Source organism: Genypterus blacodes, unplaced genomic scaffold (genome assembly GCF_046128005.1).
Source record: "Genypterus blacodes isolate CSIRO-AG114 ecotype Tasmania unplaced genomic scaffold, CSIRO-AGI_Gbla_v1 ptg000354l_1, whole genome shotgun sequence".
NCBI classification, from domain to species: Eukaryota; Metazoa; Chordata; class Actinopteri; order Ophidiiformes; family Ophidiidae; genus Genypterus; species Genypterus blacodes.
The window spans coordinates 1,793-21,150 of record NW_027467138.1 but is presented as its reverse complement, the minus strand read 5'-3'; the positions used below and the strand labels follow the sequence as shown (position 1 = coordinate 21,150).

General features: G+C 50.3%; 1 protein-coding gene across 1 annotated transcript; it reads right to left on the bottom strand.

The window, feature by feature from the left end:
• Nucleotides 1–346: 346 nt before the first annotated feature.
• On the bottom strand, nt 347–17,109 carry cmip (c-Maf inducing protein). The gene is made up of 20 exons (XM_076138235.1): nt 16,927–17,109; nt 15,085–15,135; nt 14,325–14,486; nt 14,152–14,193; nt 13,785–13,847; nt 13,194–13,274; nt 12,755–12,858; nt 12,281–12,385; nt 10,541–10,993; nt 10,061–10,126; nt 7,581–7,607; nt 7,441–7,489; nt 7,118–7,225; nt 6,808–6,924; nt 6,354–6,494; nt 4,877–4,924; nt 4,515–4,661; nt 4,321–4,426; nt 4,020–4,090; nt 347–3,896 (listed from the first exon to the last, which is right to left on the bottom strand). The coding sequence occupies exons 1-20, from the start codon at nt 17,092–17,094 to the stop codon at nt 3,843–3,845; spliced, it is 2,163 nt and encodes a 720-aa protein (XP_075994350.1). The 5' UTR covers nt 17,095–17,109; the 3' UTR covers nt 347–3,842.
• Nucleotides 17,110–19,358: the final 2,249 nt, after the last annotated feature.

The following is a 19,358-nucleotide window of genomic DNA, read 5'->3' as shown; positions in this document are numbered from 1 at the left end:
CACCTGTGGGCCTTCAAAGCTCTGGAATCTGTTCCTCTATGTGTGTGTGTGTGTGTGTGTGTGTGTGTGTGTGTGTGTGTGTGTGTGTGTGTGTGTGTGTGTGTGTGTGTGTGTGTGTGTGTGTGTGTGTGTGTGTGTGTGTGTGTGTGTGTGTGTGTGTGTGTGTGTGTGTGTGTGCGTGTGCGCGCGCGAGAGAGAGAGGAGTCAGTGGGTAGTGCTTCCGCTTGGTAACCGGAGGGTGCTTTGGATAAAAGCGTCTGCCAAATGATCGTAATGTAATGTGTGTGTGTGTGTGTGTGTGTGATCCAAGAAGGAGGAAGGGAAGGCAGGCAGCACACGCTTGAAACATATTCACAGACAATTTATTTTTCGATTGAAATTATTTCACATCATAGTTGTTATTTTTCCTGTTGAAGATCTTTTGTATCTTTATTACGACAGCCACAGAGCAGCAGCAGCAGCAATAACAACCCAGCAGGAGAAGCAGATCAACACAGCAAAAGACTGAAAAAGAGAGAGAGAAACATAGAGCGCCCTTTCTCCAGCTGCCAAAGAGTTTACTACAAGGAATTGTGGGAAATGGAGTTTTTCCTTTTCAGTCTGCCAAATTTGTGAGCGCGTGAGCATCAGGCGGCGCCACCACCGTTTCTGCCCCGGCTCCTTTCATTCACCGTTATAAGACTCACAAACAGCAGTACAAGACTTCAAAATGGTAGAAATCCTTAACAAGTTTAGAATTAAAAACAAAAAAACATCTCAGAGCCGCTTCATGATGGCAACTTAGAGAGAGAGAGAGAGAGAGAGAGAGAGAGAGAGAGAGAGAGAGATCAGAGACAGGTGGCATGAGTTGGAAGAGGAGGAGTCAGGTCGGGAGGGTCAACCCAAAGCAAAGCAAACTGAGCTCTACAGGAAACAGATGTGACCAAAAACTAAGAAGGCGTCTCTGCTCAGCAACCCCCTCCCCCCAAAACACACACACACTTCTTTAAACCAATCAGAATTGAGCGTTCATGATTTGATGCAAGGGTCAGGGATCCCTTCTTAAAGTGAAAACACCAGCAAATTGTTACAAAACCACATGATTTTCAGTTCATTCATGTCCAAGTGAAAGCATTGTGGAGATGTTTGTGGTTGAGCTCAGCAGGTCTGTAGGCCTTTGAAGGGACCATTGTGGATCCAAGGGGCTAATTCTTCTTCTTCTTCTGCTGCAGACCTGCTGAGTCAACGCCAAACGTGTCCAGAATGCTGCAGTTTACAAAATCCTAACTGGATGTAAATATGCATCAACAAAGGTGAGTGAATATGGTCCAGCAGTGATGCAGTGGAGAGTCCTCCTGTCTGCTCCTCTGATGAGGCGGCGTCAGGGGAGTCACCACCGCCATCCACAGAAAGGTGAGACACTTAACATGTTCAATACTTCAACAAAAAGAACTCAGAAAGGAGCAGTTTCAGTGCAAAAGCATCAGTGTTGTTATTGGCCTAAAGTCAATGACTGAACTGTTCCCCCGGCCGCCTCGGCCAATAGGATCGCTCGAGGCGCCTCGCAACAACCAATCAGTGAACAGCGACAGGAAAGAAGGGATCTCTCTGTTTCAGTCCTTAACCTCCACCAGATAGTGATCAGACCCTTCATCATATTTCAAAACCTTTTATAAAACAAATAAGCAAAAATTACAAAATGAAGCTATCAGAGGAGTGAGCGACATGTACATGCAGATGAACACATGAAGAAACAAGGAAACAGCCAGAACACAGAAGACAAACGCTGGATTAAAGTCATCAAATCAAAGAAGATGGAAACTACTTTTTTTAAAGATATTACCCACTGAACACATCATGAGGACTTCTTAGATTACAGTGCACTTTGTGTGAGAAACAGAACCACGCACAGGTAAGATGAAGGCAACGCCACCTGCCACGGACGGGAGAGGAGGGAGGCTTCAAAACTGGATCAAAGAGGAGGAGACGACTATATACACTCGTATGTACATCATACAGGATATGAAAGAGCACGAGGTCCTAAAGCCACACCCAAGATGGCCGCTCACAACGACGTCTACAACGCCATCCAGAAAACTGTCATGGCACCCAATAAATAGGAAACAAAGCACAGAGTTCACACTCGCAGCGGACGGACGTCGTCCCCACAACTCTGCTTCTGTCCCGGCGTCTGAACCGCAACTCAAAACATAACAGAAGAGGAGGGAAGCAAAAGGGAATAAAGGCGCCGGTTTGGGCCGAGACAAGTCAAACTAAACCACAGAGAGAGAGAGAGAGAGAGAGAGAGAGAGACGGAGAGAGAGAGAGAGAGAGAGAGAGAGAGAGAGAGAGAGAGAGAGAGAGAGAGAGAGACGCAGAGAGAGAGAGACATAGCCACTTGCAGTGTGTCAGTCAGCACAGGGTGTGAAATGTTTGTGATAAGCTAACAGTTGCAGGAATGTAGACGGGCAGTTTCATGGCTTCAGGATCGTCCCGATGTTTCGCCCTCACAGCTGTTCTGTTGTGCTGCTCATCCATTATGGCATCATATAAATACAGCAGAACCATAACAAACTCAACAGGTGGTTGGACAGATAAAAAGGAAACTGGGCACTAAAGCCGACCCTGGTCTTCTCTGAGCGGGAGGTTCTGGAGAGGCTGAGGGGGGCGGGGCACCAGAGTGAACGCCGGCCTGAGCAGAGAAACCAAACGTTTGGCGAGCGTCCCTGTACACAGAGCAGAGGACGGGGACTCTACAGGAACCTCTGCTGGTGAAGGCCTCACAGCTCTGTCGCCGCTCTGTCGCAGCTCACGCCCTGCTCGGGCGCTCTTGGCTTTTTAATCGCAAAAAAGTGTGGGGGACGTTTGGTTGCTAGGGGACGGACACAGTCACGAGGCGGACAGACAGAGGTTATAAATAGAAGCAGTCCCAGACCGCCACACTACTGCTACATCCCTCTGTCCCAGCTCAGGGACGCCACACACACAAGAGAGGAAACTACGGCTGACCTCAGCTGCTTTTTCTCCTGAACTGATTTTAAAAGCGGGGCTTATTACTTCTTCTTCTCTGGATATATAAACACACCGTATATGAAAGCACAGATGTCTGGAAAAATATGTTCATTCAAGTGGATAAAAAGGTTTCATCTTCTTCTCTCTTCTCCCAGAGTGTGAACGCGTGGTGGAGGAGGAGGAGGAGCAGGCACAGTTTAACCCCCCACCTCCTGGAAATATGGACGGGGAACCACGCCCGGGTCGAGAGCGGCGCCACGGATCAGAGCAGGGGAGGGGGGGGGGGGGGGGCAGAGATATCAGTAAGTGTTGGAATGTGACCGGGATTTGATTCAGCCTTCATCTCAGGAAGGGCGGGGGGGAGGAGCCACGTATGAAAGGATGAAGACACGGAGAGAAGAAGAGAAGACGGTGTGTAGGTGCAGCAGGTCGCTCTGTCCCTCTGTCCCTCTGTGGGCAGAGCAGCGTCCCTGCGTGTCCTGTGTGTAAAAACGAGGTCCTTGGAATCTCTGACGGACGTGAGTGAAGGCTGGAGGTCCGTGTTTCTAGAAAAATGGGATTGTGAGCGTTCCCGCCCGGCGACTCCGTCACGACTGCGATGCTGATGAGGAAGATGAAGGCGGCTCCTCGTCTGCCGCCGCGTCGCTCCTGGCGTTGGCACCGTGTCCCGGGTCGGACCGAGGCAGCAACGAAGACGACATCATCACAGAAGTTTATGTGTGCTTGAGTGTGTTTGTATCTGTGCAGTCGTGTGTGTGTGTGTGTGTGTGTGTGTGTGTGTGTGTGTGTGTGTGTGTGTGTGTGTGTGTGTGTGTGTGTGTGTGTGTGTGTGTGTGTGCGAGCGTGATCGATCACCAGGCCTCTGTGTAACGAACGTCCACGTCTTTCAGGTTGGGCAGTTTAGCCTGTGGAGGGAGACAAACAGAGGTTCAGATCACACACACACTCATACACTCACACACTCACACAACCAACTTGGACAAGAAGCAGATGATTGACAGCTAAGTGAGTGGTCCTCATGGTCCTACCTTAAGGTCCTCGTATGTGTCGGCTGTGAGCTTGGTGCTGTTCATGTTCAGGCTGCACAAACTCTTCATGGCTGCAATGAGGAAGAAGAAGAAGATGATAACCAACTTCTGGAAATGGAGCATGACAACGACAACAACTGAGGGAGTGTGTGTGTGTGTGTGTGTTTGTGTGTGTGTGTGTGTGCGTGCGTGCGTGCGTGCGTGCGTGCCTGCGTGCGTGCGTGCGTGCGTGCGTGCGTGCGTGCGTGTGCGCGTGCGCGTGCGTGTGCGTGTGTGTGTCTCCGTGTGTGTGTGTTCTTACAGCTGAGAGCCAGCAGGCCGGCGTCAGTGACCGGAGTCTCACACAGGTTCAGCACCTGCAGGCAGGCCAGATGCTCCGACAGCAACCGCAACCCTGCGTCCCCAAACTGGAGACAGACAGACAAAGAAGGTCAAAGGTCAATGTTGCAGCACAGATATTGGTTGGACCTTATCTGTGTGTTTGTGTGTGTGTACCTGTGTGGACCAGAGGTTGAGCTGTTTGAGTGACGGCAGCTTGATGAGCTGCTCTGCACAGGCACTGGTGACGTTGGTGAAGGCCAGACTCAGGTTCTCTAAATTCCCGAAGGAGCCTGAACTCAGCAGACGGGCCAAGTCGGCGTCCTGACAACCATGAGAGGAAATGTTACATATTCACTCAACCAATCACAGTGTGTGAGTCCTACTTACTTAACTTCTATCTACAAAGGGATTGATACAAAGTAAACACTCCTCCCGGTTCAGAGGGGGCTTACTTCAGATCTTCAGTTTTATGGGATTTATAGGAAATGAATAAGGGAGGAAAGTCACAAAGTTTACTTGTAATTAACAAAACTCACAGTGGACTTGGAGGGCAGCGTCAGGCGGGTGGGGCCTCCTTTCCTTTGCTGTGAGGGAAACAGAGACAGAGTCTGAGCACAGGGCTGCAGGTTCAAGCTCAGCCACTAGATGGCGTCTCAGCAGCTATGTTTCCAATCAGCTTCAGTCACAGAAAGAGTTTCATAAACAGGCACACAACACTCTGTAACTCTATCAATCAGCTGCTGTGCTCTGGTGTGTGAGCCGCTCTGTCCAACGCTCTGTCAAACCTCCATTATACTGAAGGACATGTTTCAGAAGTTAAAACGAAGGAAATCAGTAGAAACCAAAGTGTGTGAGTTTTATCTGAGTGACAGGCCGTGTGTGTGTGTGTGATTGTGATCAGGCGTGTGAGCCTCAGATGTTCTTCTGTCCTCCTGTGGGTGGCGCTGCTGTGCGGGCCTGTGAATGTGTGTTTGAATGTGCAGGTTGGAGCTGTCATTGTGTGCTCGGCCTTGTTGGTTGAAGACAGTGCGTTCTGTTCTCTCACCGCTGCATCAACAGCCAATAGAATGTCACGCTGCAGCCAGGACACAGAGCCATCCTGTGGGTTTCCTTTGTTCAGAGCTCAGCTGTTCACTGAACGTCTGGGGCTTTCTTGACCTCTGTCATCATCATTGAGTTGGAATGATCCACTAACAGTTCCTCATTATGCCCAGTGCGTCACCCAGGACACAAAAATGCAGAAGGAAAAACTGGTGACCACTTTTTTCTCTCCTCCCCCCCCGGCAGCCCTCACATTCCAAGGATCTCAACCAGAGGACCTCATGAAGAGGTGGAGTGATTGTTCACAGCACGGACATGAGGACAACTGCAAACTCTGTGTGAACCTCAGGACGTCACCAGCATGAGGAGTCCTCTTCATGAGTCCTCCTCATCCAGCCAGCGCCCTGTGGTCACAACGCTCCTGATCTGACAGAACACACATCTCTGCGTGAGTGTGTGTGTGTGAGTGAGTGAGTGAGTGAGTAAGTGAGTGAGTGTGTGTCTGTGTGAGTGTGAGTGAGTGAGTGAGTGAGTGTGTGTCTGTGTATGTGTGAGTGAGTGAGTGAGTGAGTGAGTGAGTGAGTGTATGTCTGTGTGTGAGTGTGAGCGCACGCAGCCAGGACTCATCTCATCCTGATTAAATCCGCCCAGAGTTGTAAACGTCACACCGCCGCGCCCATGGAGGCCGAGATGTTGACGGTATCCAGTGCCTCGTTAACTTTGGGCTGAGGGTGTGTGTGTGTGTGTGTGTGTGTCTGTCTGTCTGTCTGTCTGTCTGTCTGTCTGTCTGTCTGTCTGTCTGTCTGTCTGTCTGTCTGTCTGTCTGTCTGTTTGGGGTGAAAACAATAGGACACTTGCACACACACACACACACACTTGTGCTATACTTTCAGTCTGACCCGTTAGACGGTGCGGTGTCGAATTTACAAATCAAAACTAAACCTGAGTGTATCTGTACTTCCTGTCACTCACCAGTTCTTTGAGCTCTCTCTGTCGGTCACACAGCTGCTCGTACATGCGCAGGCCCACCTGGGTGCTCTCAAGGGTGGAGATGATCTGCAGCTGGGTGTCTTTGTTCTCAATGATGTTGTACTCCAGCATCAGGCACAAGATCTGGAAACACACACACACACACACACACACACACACACACGTTAGCTTGAGCTGACCATGATACTGACACATTCACACAAAACCCAGAAATAATAAATGACCTTTCTGTGTCTCCTGACCCTGACAGGCCGACTGAGCACAACTATGAGAGGAACACTGGACTGGACTGGACTGGACTGGACTGAACGTCTCCTCATTTAACCCAACAACATCAGAAGGTGCAAGTAAGCACCAAAGATCTAAATTGGCTAACATTGTCACCCCATTAACGATCAACCATCATTGGTCCAGAGGTAAGGATGGAGCTCCATACCTCCACCATGGTCTGGTTCCCACGCAGGGCCAGCAGCATGCAGGGGCCCAGCTTGTTCTCAGCCAGAGAGAGGAGGAACTTCTTGGTCTTATAGCAGGAGCCCATTAAGATATGAACCTGGAGGTCAAACAGAGAGGAAGAGGAGGAGGAGAGCATTAGTCTGTCACCTGTAACTCCTCCTACTTACTACTGAGATCAGGTGAAGAACATAAAGAAGGATGGAGTCATTTCACTCAGTCACACATCCATCATGTCCAGCTCGTCCTGTATTATTGATCAGAGCCGTGTGTGTGTGTGTGTGTTTCCTCACCATACTAGCAAACAGCTCTCCATCATCATCACAGGCCACGCCTCCTGGACTGTAGAGCTGGAACCATCCGTCTTTACCTGAGCGCACGCTGAGCAGACAGGAATGAACCTGGAAGACAACGCAGAGGGAAAACGTCCTTCATCTCAACACTCAGCAGGTTAGGGGTTTGGTCTTTGACCCTCCAGAGTCCAACAGAACTCAGAGTTCATGATCCACTCAGTTCTTCTCATTTTGGAGGAATGTCCCTCAAAATTTGAATTTTCGGGAACCACCACACACACACACACACACACTCACACACACACACACACTCTCTCTCTCACCTCCTGTCTGGGGTCCTCTGCAAACCTCTGGATGACATACTTCAGCTCCCTGTTTGAACACAAGTGGACACGTCAGACCTTTGCTCTGTCAGAATGTGAAGCAGAGCAGACAGAGGAGAGAAGAGGAAGGAGTTACTTACTTTGTGAATTTGGCATGAGCGAGGGCCCTGCAGAGAGAGAGAGACAGAGAGAGAGAGACAGAGAGAGAGAGACAGAGACAGAGAGAGAGAGAGACAGAGAGACAGAGAGAGAGACAGAGACAGAGAGAGAGACAGAGAGACAGAGAGGGAGAGAGAGACAGAGAGACAGAGAGAGAGAGACAGAGACAGAGAGAGAGAGACAGAGAGAGAGAGACAGAGACAGAGAGAGAGAGAGACAGAGAGGGAGAGAGAGAGAGAGAGAGAGAGAGAGACAGAGAGACAGAGAGGGAGAGAGAGACAGAGAGACAGAGAGAGAGAGACAGAGACAGAGAGAGAGAGAGAGACAGAGACAGAGACAGAGAGGGAGAGAGAGACAGAGACAGAGACAGAGACAGAGAGACAGAGAGGGAGAGAGGGAGAGAGAGACAGAGAGGGAGAGAGAGAGACACAGAGACAGAGACAGAGAGGGAGAGAGAGAGAGGGAGAGAGAGAGAGAGAGAGACACAGAGACACAGAGACAGAGAGAGAGGTGAGGTTAGAGCCATCTTTTATCATACATGTACGTCTGCAGCACTTACAGTCTGACATGTTTTGGTGATGACATGATGGTATTGGGTTGTGTAGTGTAGTGTAGTGTAGTGTTGAGTAGTGTAGTGTAGTGTAGTGTAGTGTTGAGTAGTGTAGTGTAGTGTAGTGTTGTGTAGTGTAGTGTTGAGTAGTGTAGTGTAGTGTAGTGTTGTGTAGTGTAGTGTTGAGTAGTGTAGTGTTGTGTAGTGTAGTGTAGTGTAGTGTAGTGTTGAGTAGTGTAGTGTAGTGTAGTGTTGAGTAGTGTAGTGTAGTGTAGTGTAGTGTTGAGTAGTGTAGTGTAGTGTAGTGTTGTGTAGTGTAGTGTTGAGTAGTGTAGTGTAGTGTTGTGTAGTGTAGTGTAGTGTAGTGTTGAGTAGTGTAGTGTAGTGTAGTGTTGAGTAGTGTAGTGTAGTGTAGTGTAGTGTTGAGTAGTGTAGTGTAGTGTAGTGTTGTGTAGTGTAGTGTTGAGTAGTGTAGTGTAGTGTTGTGTAGTGTAGTGTAGTGTAGTGTTGAGTAGTGTAGTGTAGTGTAGTGTAGTGTTGAGTAGTGTAGTGTAGTGTAGTGTAGTGTTGAGTAGTGTAGTGTAGTGTAGTGTAGTGTTGAGTAGTGTAGTGTAGTGTAGTGTAGTGTTGAGTAGTGTAGTGTAGTGTTGAGTAGTGTAGTGTAGTGTTGTGTAGTGTAGTGTAGTGTTGAGTAGTGTAGTGTAGTGTAGTGTAGTGTAGTGTTGTGTAGTGTTGAGTAGTGTAGTGTAGTGTAGTGTTGTGTAGTGTAGTGTTGAGTAGTGTAGTGTAGTGTAGTGTAGTGTTGAGTAGTGTAGTGTAGTGTAGTGTAGTGTTGTGCAGTGTAGTGTAGTGTTGTGTAGTGTTGAGTAGTGTAGTGTAGTGTAGTGTAGTGTAGTGTAGTGTTGTGTAGTGTAGTGTTGTGTTGAGTAGTGTAGTGTAGTGTTGTGTTGTGTTGAGTAGTGTTGTGTTGTGTTGTGTTGTGTTGCAGATGAAATGAAGTCGTAATGACCTGTGCGTTGTCATCACAGCCAGGTTGAACTCTTTATTTCAGGCCCTCTTTACATTTCCTCCTTTATGTTTACGTCCTGTGTTCATCAGGTTTCTGTACGTCAACATGTCCGTGTGTGTGTGTGTGTGTGTGTGTGTGTGGCTCATTATAACCTCACACTGCTTAATGGGAGTATTGTTGCTTTTGCTAATGACGACTGAAGTCATCGACTTGGCAACAGTGGCGCAGGTGAGCAGCAGGTGAGTCTGAGGAACAACAAGCCGCTGACAATTCAGCGCTAATGAGCCTCTGAACCAGTCAGCCAATTACAGAGCAGGCCTCGGGGCTTCATTTAGCCAATTACAGCCGCCTCCCCGAGGAGAGGAGAGGAGAGCCGCCGCCCCCCAGGAGGCAGCTCACCCACGTCAGCAGCCCGGCCCCCGCGGCGCCCTGCTATCCAAACACGCAGAGCCGCAGAGACACGGCGCCAAGAGAGGCTACAGAAATGGAGAGGCGGCGGGGGTCAGGGGTCACAGGCTGGACTGGAGGAGGGATGAAGGTTGCGGATGCAGATTCAACCTCTGAAGGTTTTAAAGGCCGAACTCCTCAGATTAGTTTATTTAGATTTAGACTCATTGTTTAAGTCTGGATTTGGTTTCTGATGCAGCAGGAAGTTTACAGTAAACAAGGTCAGCCAGCGGGGATAACCGGATAAGGAAACGTTGAAGGTCAAAAGGTCAAGTGAGGACAGAATCTGGAGGACAAAACTAAACAAAGCTTCAAAGAGTTTGTTTGTGTTTGTGCAGACGATGTGTTGTTTATCAGTCAACTTGACTCGTCTGCTAACTGCTAACTGTGTTCAGGGTCAGGGTCCCGCTCAGAGGGGCGTGTGTGTGTGTGTGTGTGTGTGTGTGTGTACTCACTCTTTGGGGAAGGGGATCGGCTGCAGCAGACTCGCCAGTGCCGGCCTCCAGTCGTCGTAGTCGGACCTGAGCCAGGCAGAAAGAAAGGAAGAGAAAGGCGAGATGGAGAGAGAGAGTCAGTGTTACGGCGTGAAGAGGAGGGTGGAGTCGGGTTAGAGCGGCCCGGGAACAAAAAGAGACGGGAAGCTGAAACTGAAGCTGAGCGAGGATGACGCAGAGTGCAGGTAGGAGCGTCATGTTGCTCTGTTAAGTAACTCGTCTTTGTTACACACACTTCAGACTGTCTCTTTTAGGTCGTCCAGACACACACACACACACACACACACACACACACACACACGTAACTCTGCCTGCTGGACTTTCACGTCGAAGGGCTCAAACTGTTTCCCACCACTTTCCATGACAACATACAGAGGGTTGAGGGTCAAAGGTCACAAGAAACCCCTTTCTGAACACATTTGTATCACATGTGACACTCACAGCATCTTGAGGATGAGGGCGAAGCAGCCCAGCACGCGGTCGGCCTGCGCCGGCAGCTGGATGGACAGAGTGTTGACCGCCGGGCTGACCAGCAGGCAGTCGATCAGGTTGGGCTCGCTGTCGCCCCCTGCGGGGCCGGCCTTCCGCTTGGCGTTGGCCGTGTTGTTGTTGCGCTCCAGCTCCACCAGGATCTCGCTGGAGTTGACCACAGAGGGAGGAGGTGAGAGGGGGAGGGACGGCGTGGGGGAGGAGATGGGGATGGAGGGGGCGGGATTTGAGGAAGCCAGGGGAGGCGGCTGAGGAAGGCCAGGGTTGGTGGAGAGCGGGAGGATGATGGCGGGAGGCGGCGTGGGCGGCTCGGGGCGCAGCAGGCGGAGCGGCATCGGGGGTTTACGGTCATTCTGCTGCTGGCAGCCATTTCTGATCTCCTTCAGGCTGGGGGAGTTATCACGACTGGAGAGAGAGAGAGGGGGAGAGAGAGAGAGAGAGAGAGGGAGAGAGAGAGAGAGAGAGAGAGAGAGAGAGAGGGAGAGAGAGGGGGAGAGACACAGAGACAGAGAGACCTTTAGTGTTTCCCGTTTCTTCAAAGGAGTTAGTTGTTGGTCTGTATTGTCAGTATGTAAATGAGCCTGGGCTCTGATTGGCTGGAGGTTGGAGTTATTTATAGGTCACATGTTCATGTAGCTACAGGAGAAGTTTGATGCTTTTCTATCTTTCTTCCTTCAGTCTTTCTCTTCTCCTTTCCTGTTTTGATTGTTTTTTCCCTGTAAACTCAGAGATGATGTCATTCCCTAAGGCCACAGATGAAGCAGAGACTTGGAGGGAACAGAAGAGGGGACAGATGAGACGTAGACGTGGCGTCTGGAGGGCCGGTGTCTCAGCGATGTCTCCCTCGTGTCACAACAGCTTCGGAAAATTTTGCGGAGAAATGTTTTTCTCTGAGGGCCGAGGAGGTTAATGAGTTAACACGGCCATGACATGTTCAGTCAACACAAAGGCCTCAGAGACACACAGAGACAGAGGCGCTCAGGCCCGACCCCTCACTCCTCCTCCTCCTCCTCCTCCTCCTCACTGTGCTGCACCCAGGCTGAGGCACAATGAGACACAAACCTCTCACTCACACAACTTTGGCTTGAAAGTTTTAAGAGTCGGTCCCAGAGTTTCATATCCACCATTAAAGGCTCAACATGGACAAACTACACACTCTACACACTCTGCCCCCTCTGCCCCCCCTCCCCCCTCTCTCACATGTCCCCTTCTACATGTGAGGAGAATGTTATTGAACTAAAGAGAGTTTCTACGCTGGGCTCAGGACTTATCATTCAAACCTGGCCAGTGAGGCGAGGCTGCGACCTGGGAGCCATTTTGTAAACAACAAATATAAGAGCAGATAAATGGTCTGCAGATAAACAAGATACGAGCAGAGGGAGTGAGAGGATCAAGAGGAAGAGGAGGAGGAGGATCAAGAGGATGGGGATCGGGAGGAGGAGGAGGAGGAAGAAGAGGGGGAGGAGGATCAGGAGGAGGAGGAGGAAGAAGAGGGGGAGGGGGATCAGGAGGAAGAGGAGAAGGAGGGGGAGGAGGAAGAAGAGGAGAAGGCCAGAGTTTGCAAACTGAAGTGTGTTGGGGGAAAAGATGAGATGCAGCTGGTGTGTGTGTGTGTGTGTGTGTGTGTGTGTGTGTGTGTGTGTGTGTGTGTGTGTGTGTGTGTGTGTGTGTGTGTGTGTGTGTGTGACTGACCTGTTGATGAAGTCCTCATAGCAGGAGTAAATGGCAGCGAGACAAACAGCCACCAGGTTGGGGAGGACCCGTGGGTGAGGGCACTGACCTGTGGGCCCGTGCATGCTGCAACACACACACACACACACACACACACACACACACACACACAGTAAAGTGACTGAAGTGCTGATGTGTGATTTTCAGAGAAATCGCCAACAGAACAAGTTCCCTGACTGTGAGAATGTTCTTCACCTACAGACCCAGACGGAGCCATGATCTTCCTCTAAGAGCTACAGGACGTTAGAAGTTCAGTCTGACACAAACATGTGGCCGCTGCCTTAGACAGCCTAATCCTGTGACCTTTCACCTTTACTCTGTGGTTCCAGGCTGCTGAGACATGCAGGGCCAAAGAAACTAGATCTTACAAAGGGGACAAGATCTGGTTGGGGTGAATGAGGCCTGGTCCTCCTGGATCTTCTGGATATCACTAACCTGTGGATGAACTTCTTGACCACCTCCATCCCAGCATTCAGCTCATTGAGGGCCAGGATGTACTCCTGAGTGAAGAGACGCAGGCGAGGGCACTTCCCAAAGTCCTGCCAAAGGGACGCCACATGAGGGAGAGTTAGAGTTACACGGGACCTCCACCACCCCACCTGGGCCCCGACCCCACCTGGGCCCCCTACCACCCCACCTGGGCCCCGACCCCACCCGGGCCCCCTACCACCCCACCCGGGCCCCCTACCACCCCACCCGGGCCCCCTACCACCCCACCTGGGCCCCCTACCACCCCACCCGGGCCCCCTACCACCCCACCTGAGCCCCGACCCCACCCGGGCCCCCTACCACCCCACCCGGGCCCCCCACCACCCCACCTGGGCCCCCCACCCCACCTGAATGATGTCATTGGTATGTGTGCAGCCTAACTCACCATGTTGTGTTTGAGGATTCTCTGGACCACAGGAGTGAACACTTCAATCACGACCTTGGACCTCGGTCGCTCCCGACAGTGCTGCAAAACACGGGAACGGTCCAAGAGGAAACAGTTTGATAACTTCACCTGATCAGGTGATTGATCAAACACACACTCACTCCAGATTCTACTCCACATACATGTGACATACATGACATCATGGCGTCTCTGAAGCGCCTCAGAGGGAAAATACACCGAACCAGAACCCCAGTTCCCCTAAAGAGCCCTAAGGCCCCACCCCTCTGTACACTCTCAGGTGTGTCTGCTGCTCTCCTCTCTGAAGGTTTCTTTCTTCTTTGCTGTATTTCAGCGACACAAATGAACTTCACTTCAAACTTGTCTAAAGTGAATCTTATCAAAGAGGCTCCGCCCCTTCATGATTCAGCTCACACCTGGAGCTCCGCCCCTTCATGATTCAGCTCACACCTGGAGCTCCGCCCCTTCATGATTCAGCTCACACCTGGAGCTCCGCCCCTTCATGATTCAGCTCACACCTGGAGCTCCGCCCTGTTTGGACCCAACTAACACCTGGGAAACACACAAGCTCACCTTGCAGAAGAACTCGCACAGGTCAGGCGGCGGGTGGTTGTTTTCCAGGAGAGGAGCAATGGCCTGAGCAAACACACACACACACACACACACACGGATGAATACAATTGTTTTCCACATCCTATCTCTTATTTGCCGCAGTGGCGCCCAGGTGAGCTGCACACACGCACACACACACACACGCACACACACACACACCAGATGGGAATCGACCGCAACAATGCTAAGCAGACCTGAGGCTCATAAAGCGGCGTCACAACCAGGACAGAAAGGTGACAGGAGGCTGCATCTACACGACTGTGACTCATTAACTGCTTCATGACAACACACAGTGGTTTATAACCGGGAACATGAAGTTCAGACTCACCACGATGATGTTCTCATGATCCTGAGCACTGAGGTTTGTGTTCTGAGAGGAAGAGAAATAAGGAAGAAGACCAGAGTTTAGGGAAGAACAAGAAGCGCTGTGTGTGCGTGCGTGTGTGTGAGCGTGTGTGTTCCTGTGTGTGTGTGTGTGTGTGTGTGTGTCTGAGTGCGTACCTCAGCCAGCAGGGTGGAGATGATGTGCAGTGGCGCCTGGTGGATGGAGTCGTCCTGTAGCGGCGAGGTCAGTGCCATGTCCACCAGCGCTCTGATCTCCTTCAGCACCACGTCCCAGCGGCTCGGGTTGTTCAGGACCTTTCGGTACTTGTAGATCTTTTTCTGTAGGAGACACAGAGCCACACTCCTGCATCAACACCCTCTGAAGTCACACACAGAGGGGAACATGTGACCTACATACGGGCCCAGGCTCAGTCAGTCACATGCACACCTTGGTGTCACGGTCCAATGCTTGAGGAAGAGGCACAGTGAAGAAATCATGTTAAGACGCCGGTGCTAGTAACGCTAACACAGTGTGCATCATTCCTCAAAACTCAACTCCATTTCAGAGCCGAGTCAAAATTAACCACTTCCTCTGCGGTGGCGTTTTGCTCGCTGGTTGGTTATGAATGGAAACTCAAAAGACGAAACACAGAAACAGGAAATGTTTATGAAGAGTCACAGGGCGACGTTGTGTGCGGCTTTAAATGTGTCCACAACACAAACGTCTCCTTTAACACAACTCACTGTGGACTCACACACACTTCCTCCTATTGTTTACATCTCAGAACATCACTTTAGATTCCAGTAAAGGTGTGTGAAGTGTGAACAGTGTGAGCGTGAGTGTGAACATATTGGAGTGTGTGTGAGGTAAAGTGGGCGGGAGGAAACAGACCAGGACACAAATCAATTAATACTTCATGACAAACAGTAACATTACCTTCCACTGCAGGGAGTGAAACCACTGGTCCCTTAGGTAACTGTTCGCTGCCTGAGAGAGAGAGAGAGAGAGGGGGGGGGAGAGAGAGAGAGAGAGGGGGGGGGAGGAGGAGGGAGAGAGAGAGAGGGGGGAGGAGGAGGGAGAGAGGGGGGGGAGGAGGAGGGAGAGACAAACAGCTTGTTAGTATCATCTCAGGCAATAGAATGCAAGTCTACACACACACACACACACACATACACACCTGCTCCCCGTGTGTGTGTGTGTGTGTGTGTGTGTGTGTTTGCTCTCTTTTTTTACTGCCTTCCTCTAATGTGCGTTAACAATAAATTAATCGATTGCCAACCAAACGGAGTGAAACAGCTGTAAGGTGGGACAGACGGGCAGAGTGTGTGTGTGTGTGTGTTCAGAGGAAGATGGAGGATGTTACAGCTCGGGGAGGAGGAACAGTGTGTTCAGTACAGTTTGTTCTGTTTGGAGGGAGATAGCGATGTGAGTTCTTCTTTGTGTGCCGGTCTTCATGGTTTCATCATCAGGTTTCACTCTGAATACGTCTGAGGGACGACTGCAGGTGGGAGGAGCTCCTTCAAACACAGACTCAATGTGGAGGAAACCACGCCCCCTCTGCTTGTCTCCGCCCACACTTTCTGTTTTTATTTGAGGGGTTTCTATTAAAAAAGAAACGTGGCAGATTTTCTTTCTTTCTCTCTTTTTATCAACATTCATCAGATCGTTCATTATTAACAGAGCAGTCATGAGCTCACACACACACACACACACACACACTGTGTTCCGTCTCATCACTTGACTCCTTCACTGGTTTCATTTGCAACTCGACTGTCCATCTCGACCTCTGACCTCTAACCAGCCACTCCACTCCCAGTTCAGTATTCTGGCTCTCCGGTTCTCACGATGGGTTAAGAAGCCAAAGGTCATCTGATCTAAACCCCGCTGATGAGCCTGCTGCTCCAGCTGGACGACCTCAGGGTGAAGACTCTCATTACGCACAAAGAGCCGCCCTTCATCATCAGAGGCACCTGTGCTGCTTCTGCTGCCACTCAGGCTGAAGTCCAAACAGGAAGTGCAGTCAGAGCGTCATTATGTCACTGTGGTAAACTAACATCTCATGATGACCAGACTAAGGGTTAGCTTCTTTGTCTGAGCTCCTATGAATGAACTACATCAATGAGGGAACATCTCATGAGGGAACATCTCTTGAGAGGAACATCTCATGAGAGGAACATCTCATGAGAGGAACATCTCATGAGGGAACATCTCATGAGAGGAACATCTCATGAGGGAACATCTCATGAGGGAACATCTCATGAGAGGAACATCTCATGAGGGAACATTTCATGAGGGAACATCTCATGTGAGGAACATCTCATGAGGGAACATCTCATGAGGGAACATCTCATGAGAGGAACATCTCATGAGGGAACATCTCATGAGGGAACATCTCATGAGAGGAACATCTCATGAGGGAACATCTCATGAGGGGAACATCTCATGAGAGGAACATCTCATGAGAGGAACATCTCATGAGGGAACATCTCATGAGAGGAACATCTCATGAGGGAACATCTCATGAGGGAACATCTCATGAGAGGAACATCTCATGAGAGGAACATCTCATGAGGGAACATCTCCTCAAAGCCCCATCAGCACCGCCTCCTCATCTGGTTTTTATCAATCAGAACCATTTGATGCTGATAGGATGAGTTGATAAGTGTATTGATCAGACAGAAGTACTGAAGTGAACTCGGCTCTCTGTAATGTTTACGCGTCAAGACAGAGGGGCGTTTTTCCCTCAGTGTGCACAGCTGTGTCTCCGTGTCTCCACACCTGCAGCAGGACGGTGCCTCCTGGGAAGCTGAGCTGCACGCAATACTTTGGGGCGTTGTCCCAGGAGAGGAGCTGCAGGTCCTCGATGGCGCTGTAGGACAGGGAGGTCTCCATGTAACCGGTGGGCTGAGGAGAGAGAGAGATAGAGAGATAGAGAGAGAGAGACATAGAGAGAGAGAGAGAGAGAGACGCAGGACATTAAGGTTTACAGTGCAGGCACAACGTGTAAACACAGCAGCTATGTTCACTGGCAGTCAGCTGGAAACACATCCAGAGCCGACCTGCCCTGAGCACACAGCAGGTCACACACACACACACACACACACACACACACACACACACACACACGGCTCCTTTATCAGCACACACACATCTGATGCAGGGCCAAGTCAACAGTTATTCAATGTTGAAACAAAGTGGAAAATCAATCTAGCAAAAGCTATTAATCACACAAATACACAAACATCACCTGGAAGGACAATGTGAGCCAACACACACACACACACACACACACACACACACACACACACACACACACACACACACACACACACACACACACACACACACACACACACACACACACACACACACACACACACACACACACACACACACACACACACACACACACACACACGCGGCTGTGTGAGCTGGTAGCAGATGCAGTAACAGGCTGCGACCTGTCTGCTGGGCTCAGACTGAACACAAACGCTGACAGATCACCACAAGTTTCCGGACGCAGGAACACAAGAGTCTTTAGAGAGAAACGGGGGAGGGGAGAGAAATCTAAACAGATCGAAATAACGAGGGCCAGAAAAGCCACAAGGAAACCAAGCTTGTGTTTCTGTGAAGTCTGAAGTCCACAGAGTCTCTGTCAGTAAATGAATCAGCAGGCCGTCCCTGCTGATGGGAGCTCTGCTGCGTTTCCACATAAACGCCCGCGCTGACGTCAGGGCTGAGGCTGAGCGAGCTCAGCATTAATGAGAGGCCACAGCTTTCTGCCATTTAGCTGCATTTTTCTTGTGTGTTCTTTTCAGAGGAGCTTTTATTTAGAAAAGCTGGAGGACAGTCGCTCAGACTCAGCCTGAACAGAGGAGGAATGAGGAGGAATGAGGAGAGCTTCAGAGCTTCAGAGCTTCAGAACTTCAGAGCTTCAGAGCTTCCAGCAACTTTCAGCCTCAAAAACGCTTCAGAGCCTCAATCTGCTGACAAACTGTCATGGCGATGTCAGGAAGTTTACATCTGAACAAACAAACCCTCACCTTAACTGAAACATTCATTGAAACGTTCTGGAAATATGTGAAGTTCTGCCCGCCACAACAAAAGCAAAATAGATAATAAGACTGAAGGCTACAGCACCGCACAGACGAGTAACACTACAGGGCAGCAGCTCAATGAGTGACAACCACATGTTTACATGATGCTGCATATGGATCTGTGTGGGGACAGGAGGACAGACAGCAGGACAGACAGACAGACTCAGAATGATCTGAGCTGTGGTGTTGTTCTGGAGTGACAGGGAGCCTGTAGATCATCTTCAGGGCTAAATTTAACCCTCACTGTGCCCTCCATTTCCTTTACTGGACAGGAAGACACAGGCTGCTCTTCCCGCACTGCTTCTATCGGCGATAAACAACACAAACACACGTGAGCGTCACATGGACAACCCTCCCCCCCTCACACACACACACACACACACACACACACAGCCCCCCCTCCCTGCAGAGTGGAGCAGACAGGTGCTTCTCTTTATTTGCGTCCATCTCGCTGTGGAACAGACTCCTCCCCTCCAGGCTCCTCCCCTCCATGCTCCTCCCCCTGCTGAAGAACAAACATGCTGTTCCTCCCTCACCACCGCACACACACACACACACACACACTGTAGGATTTTGACTGCAGATAACATCCACTGCAAATATTGATTCTGGGCGAGATGTCTCATTTCCGTTATTCCGTCCATTATTCAAGCTCAGGTGGACACACACACACACACCTGCATGTGAATAACAAAGTAAGCATGATGGGAGGAGTGTAAATGTGCAAAAGGAGATAAATGTGTGATTTTGATGGAGAGGAGACAAACAGAGGAGAGGCTTACATTTTCTGATAACCAGCTGAGGTTACCATAGAGACTCTCTCTCTCTCTCTCTCTCTCTCTCTCTCTCTCTCTCTCTCTCTCTCTCTCTCTCTCTCTCTCTCTCTCTCTCTCTCTCTCTCTCTCTCTCTCTCTCTCTCTCTCTCTCTCTCTCTCTCTCTCTCTCTCTCTCTCTCTCTCTCTCTCTCTCATTTCTCTCATTTCTCTCCCAGGGCTCGGCTCTGGGAGAGCGATGGATTTCAACAGCGGCACCGGCGGCGGCGCTCTCCTCTGCTGTGTTGCCATAGAAACAAAGGGATGGGATGGAGATGTATGTTATGTTTTCCCCTCATTG

Bases quoted from the DNA above. Each gene is read 5' to 3' on its own strand.
- cmip (XM_076138235.1), bottom strand. From the start codon at position 17,094: ATGTCTCTCTCTCTCTATCTCTCTATCTCTCTCTCTCCTCAGCCCACC. The intron at 15,136-16,926 runs GTGTGGAGACAC...TCTCTCTCTCAG, and splicing joins GAGGCACCGTCCTGCTGCAG to GCAGCGAACAGTTACCTAAG. The intron at 7,490-7,580 runs GTAAGTAACTCC...GTGTTCAAACAG, and splicing joins GCTCATGCCAAATTCACAAA to GGAGCTGAAGTATGTCATCC.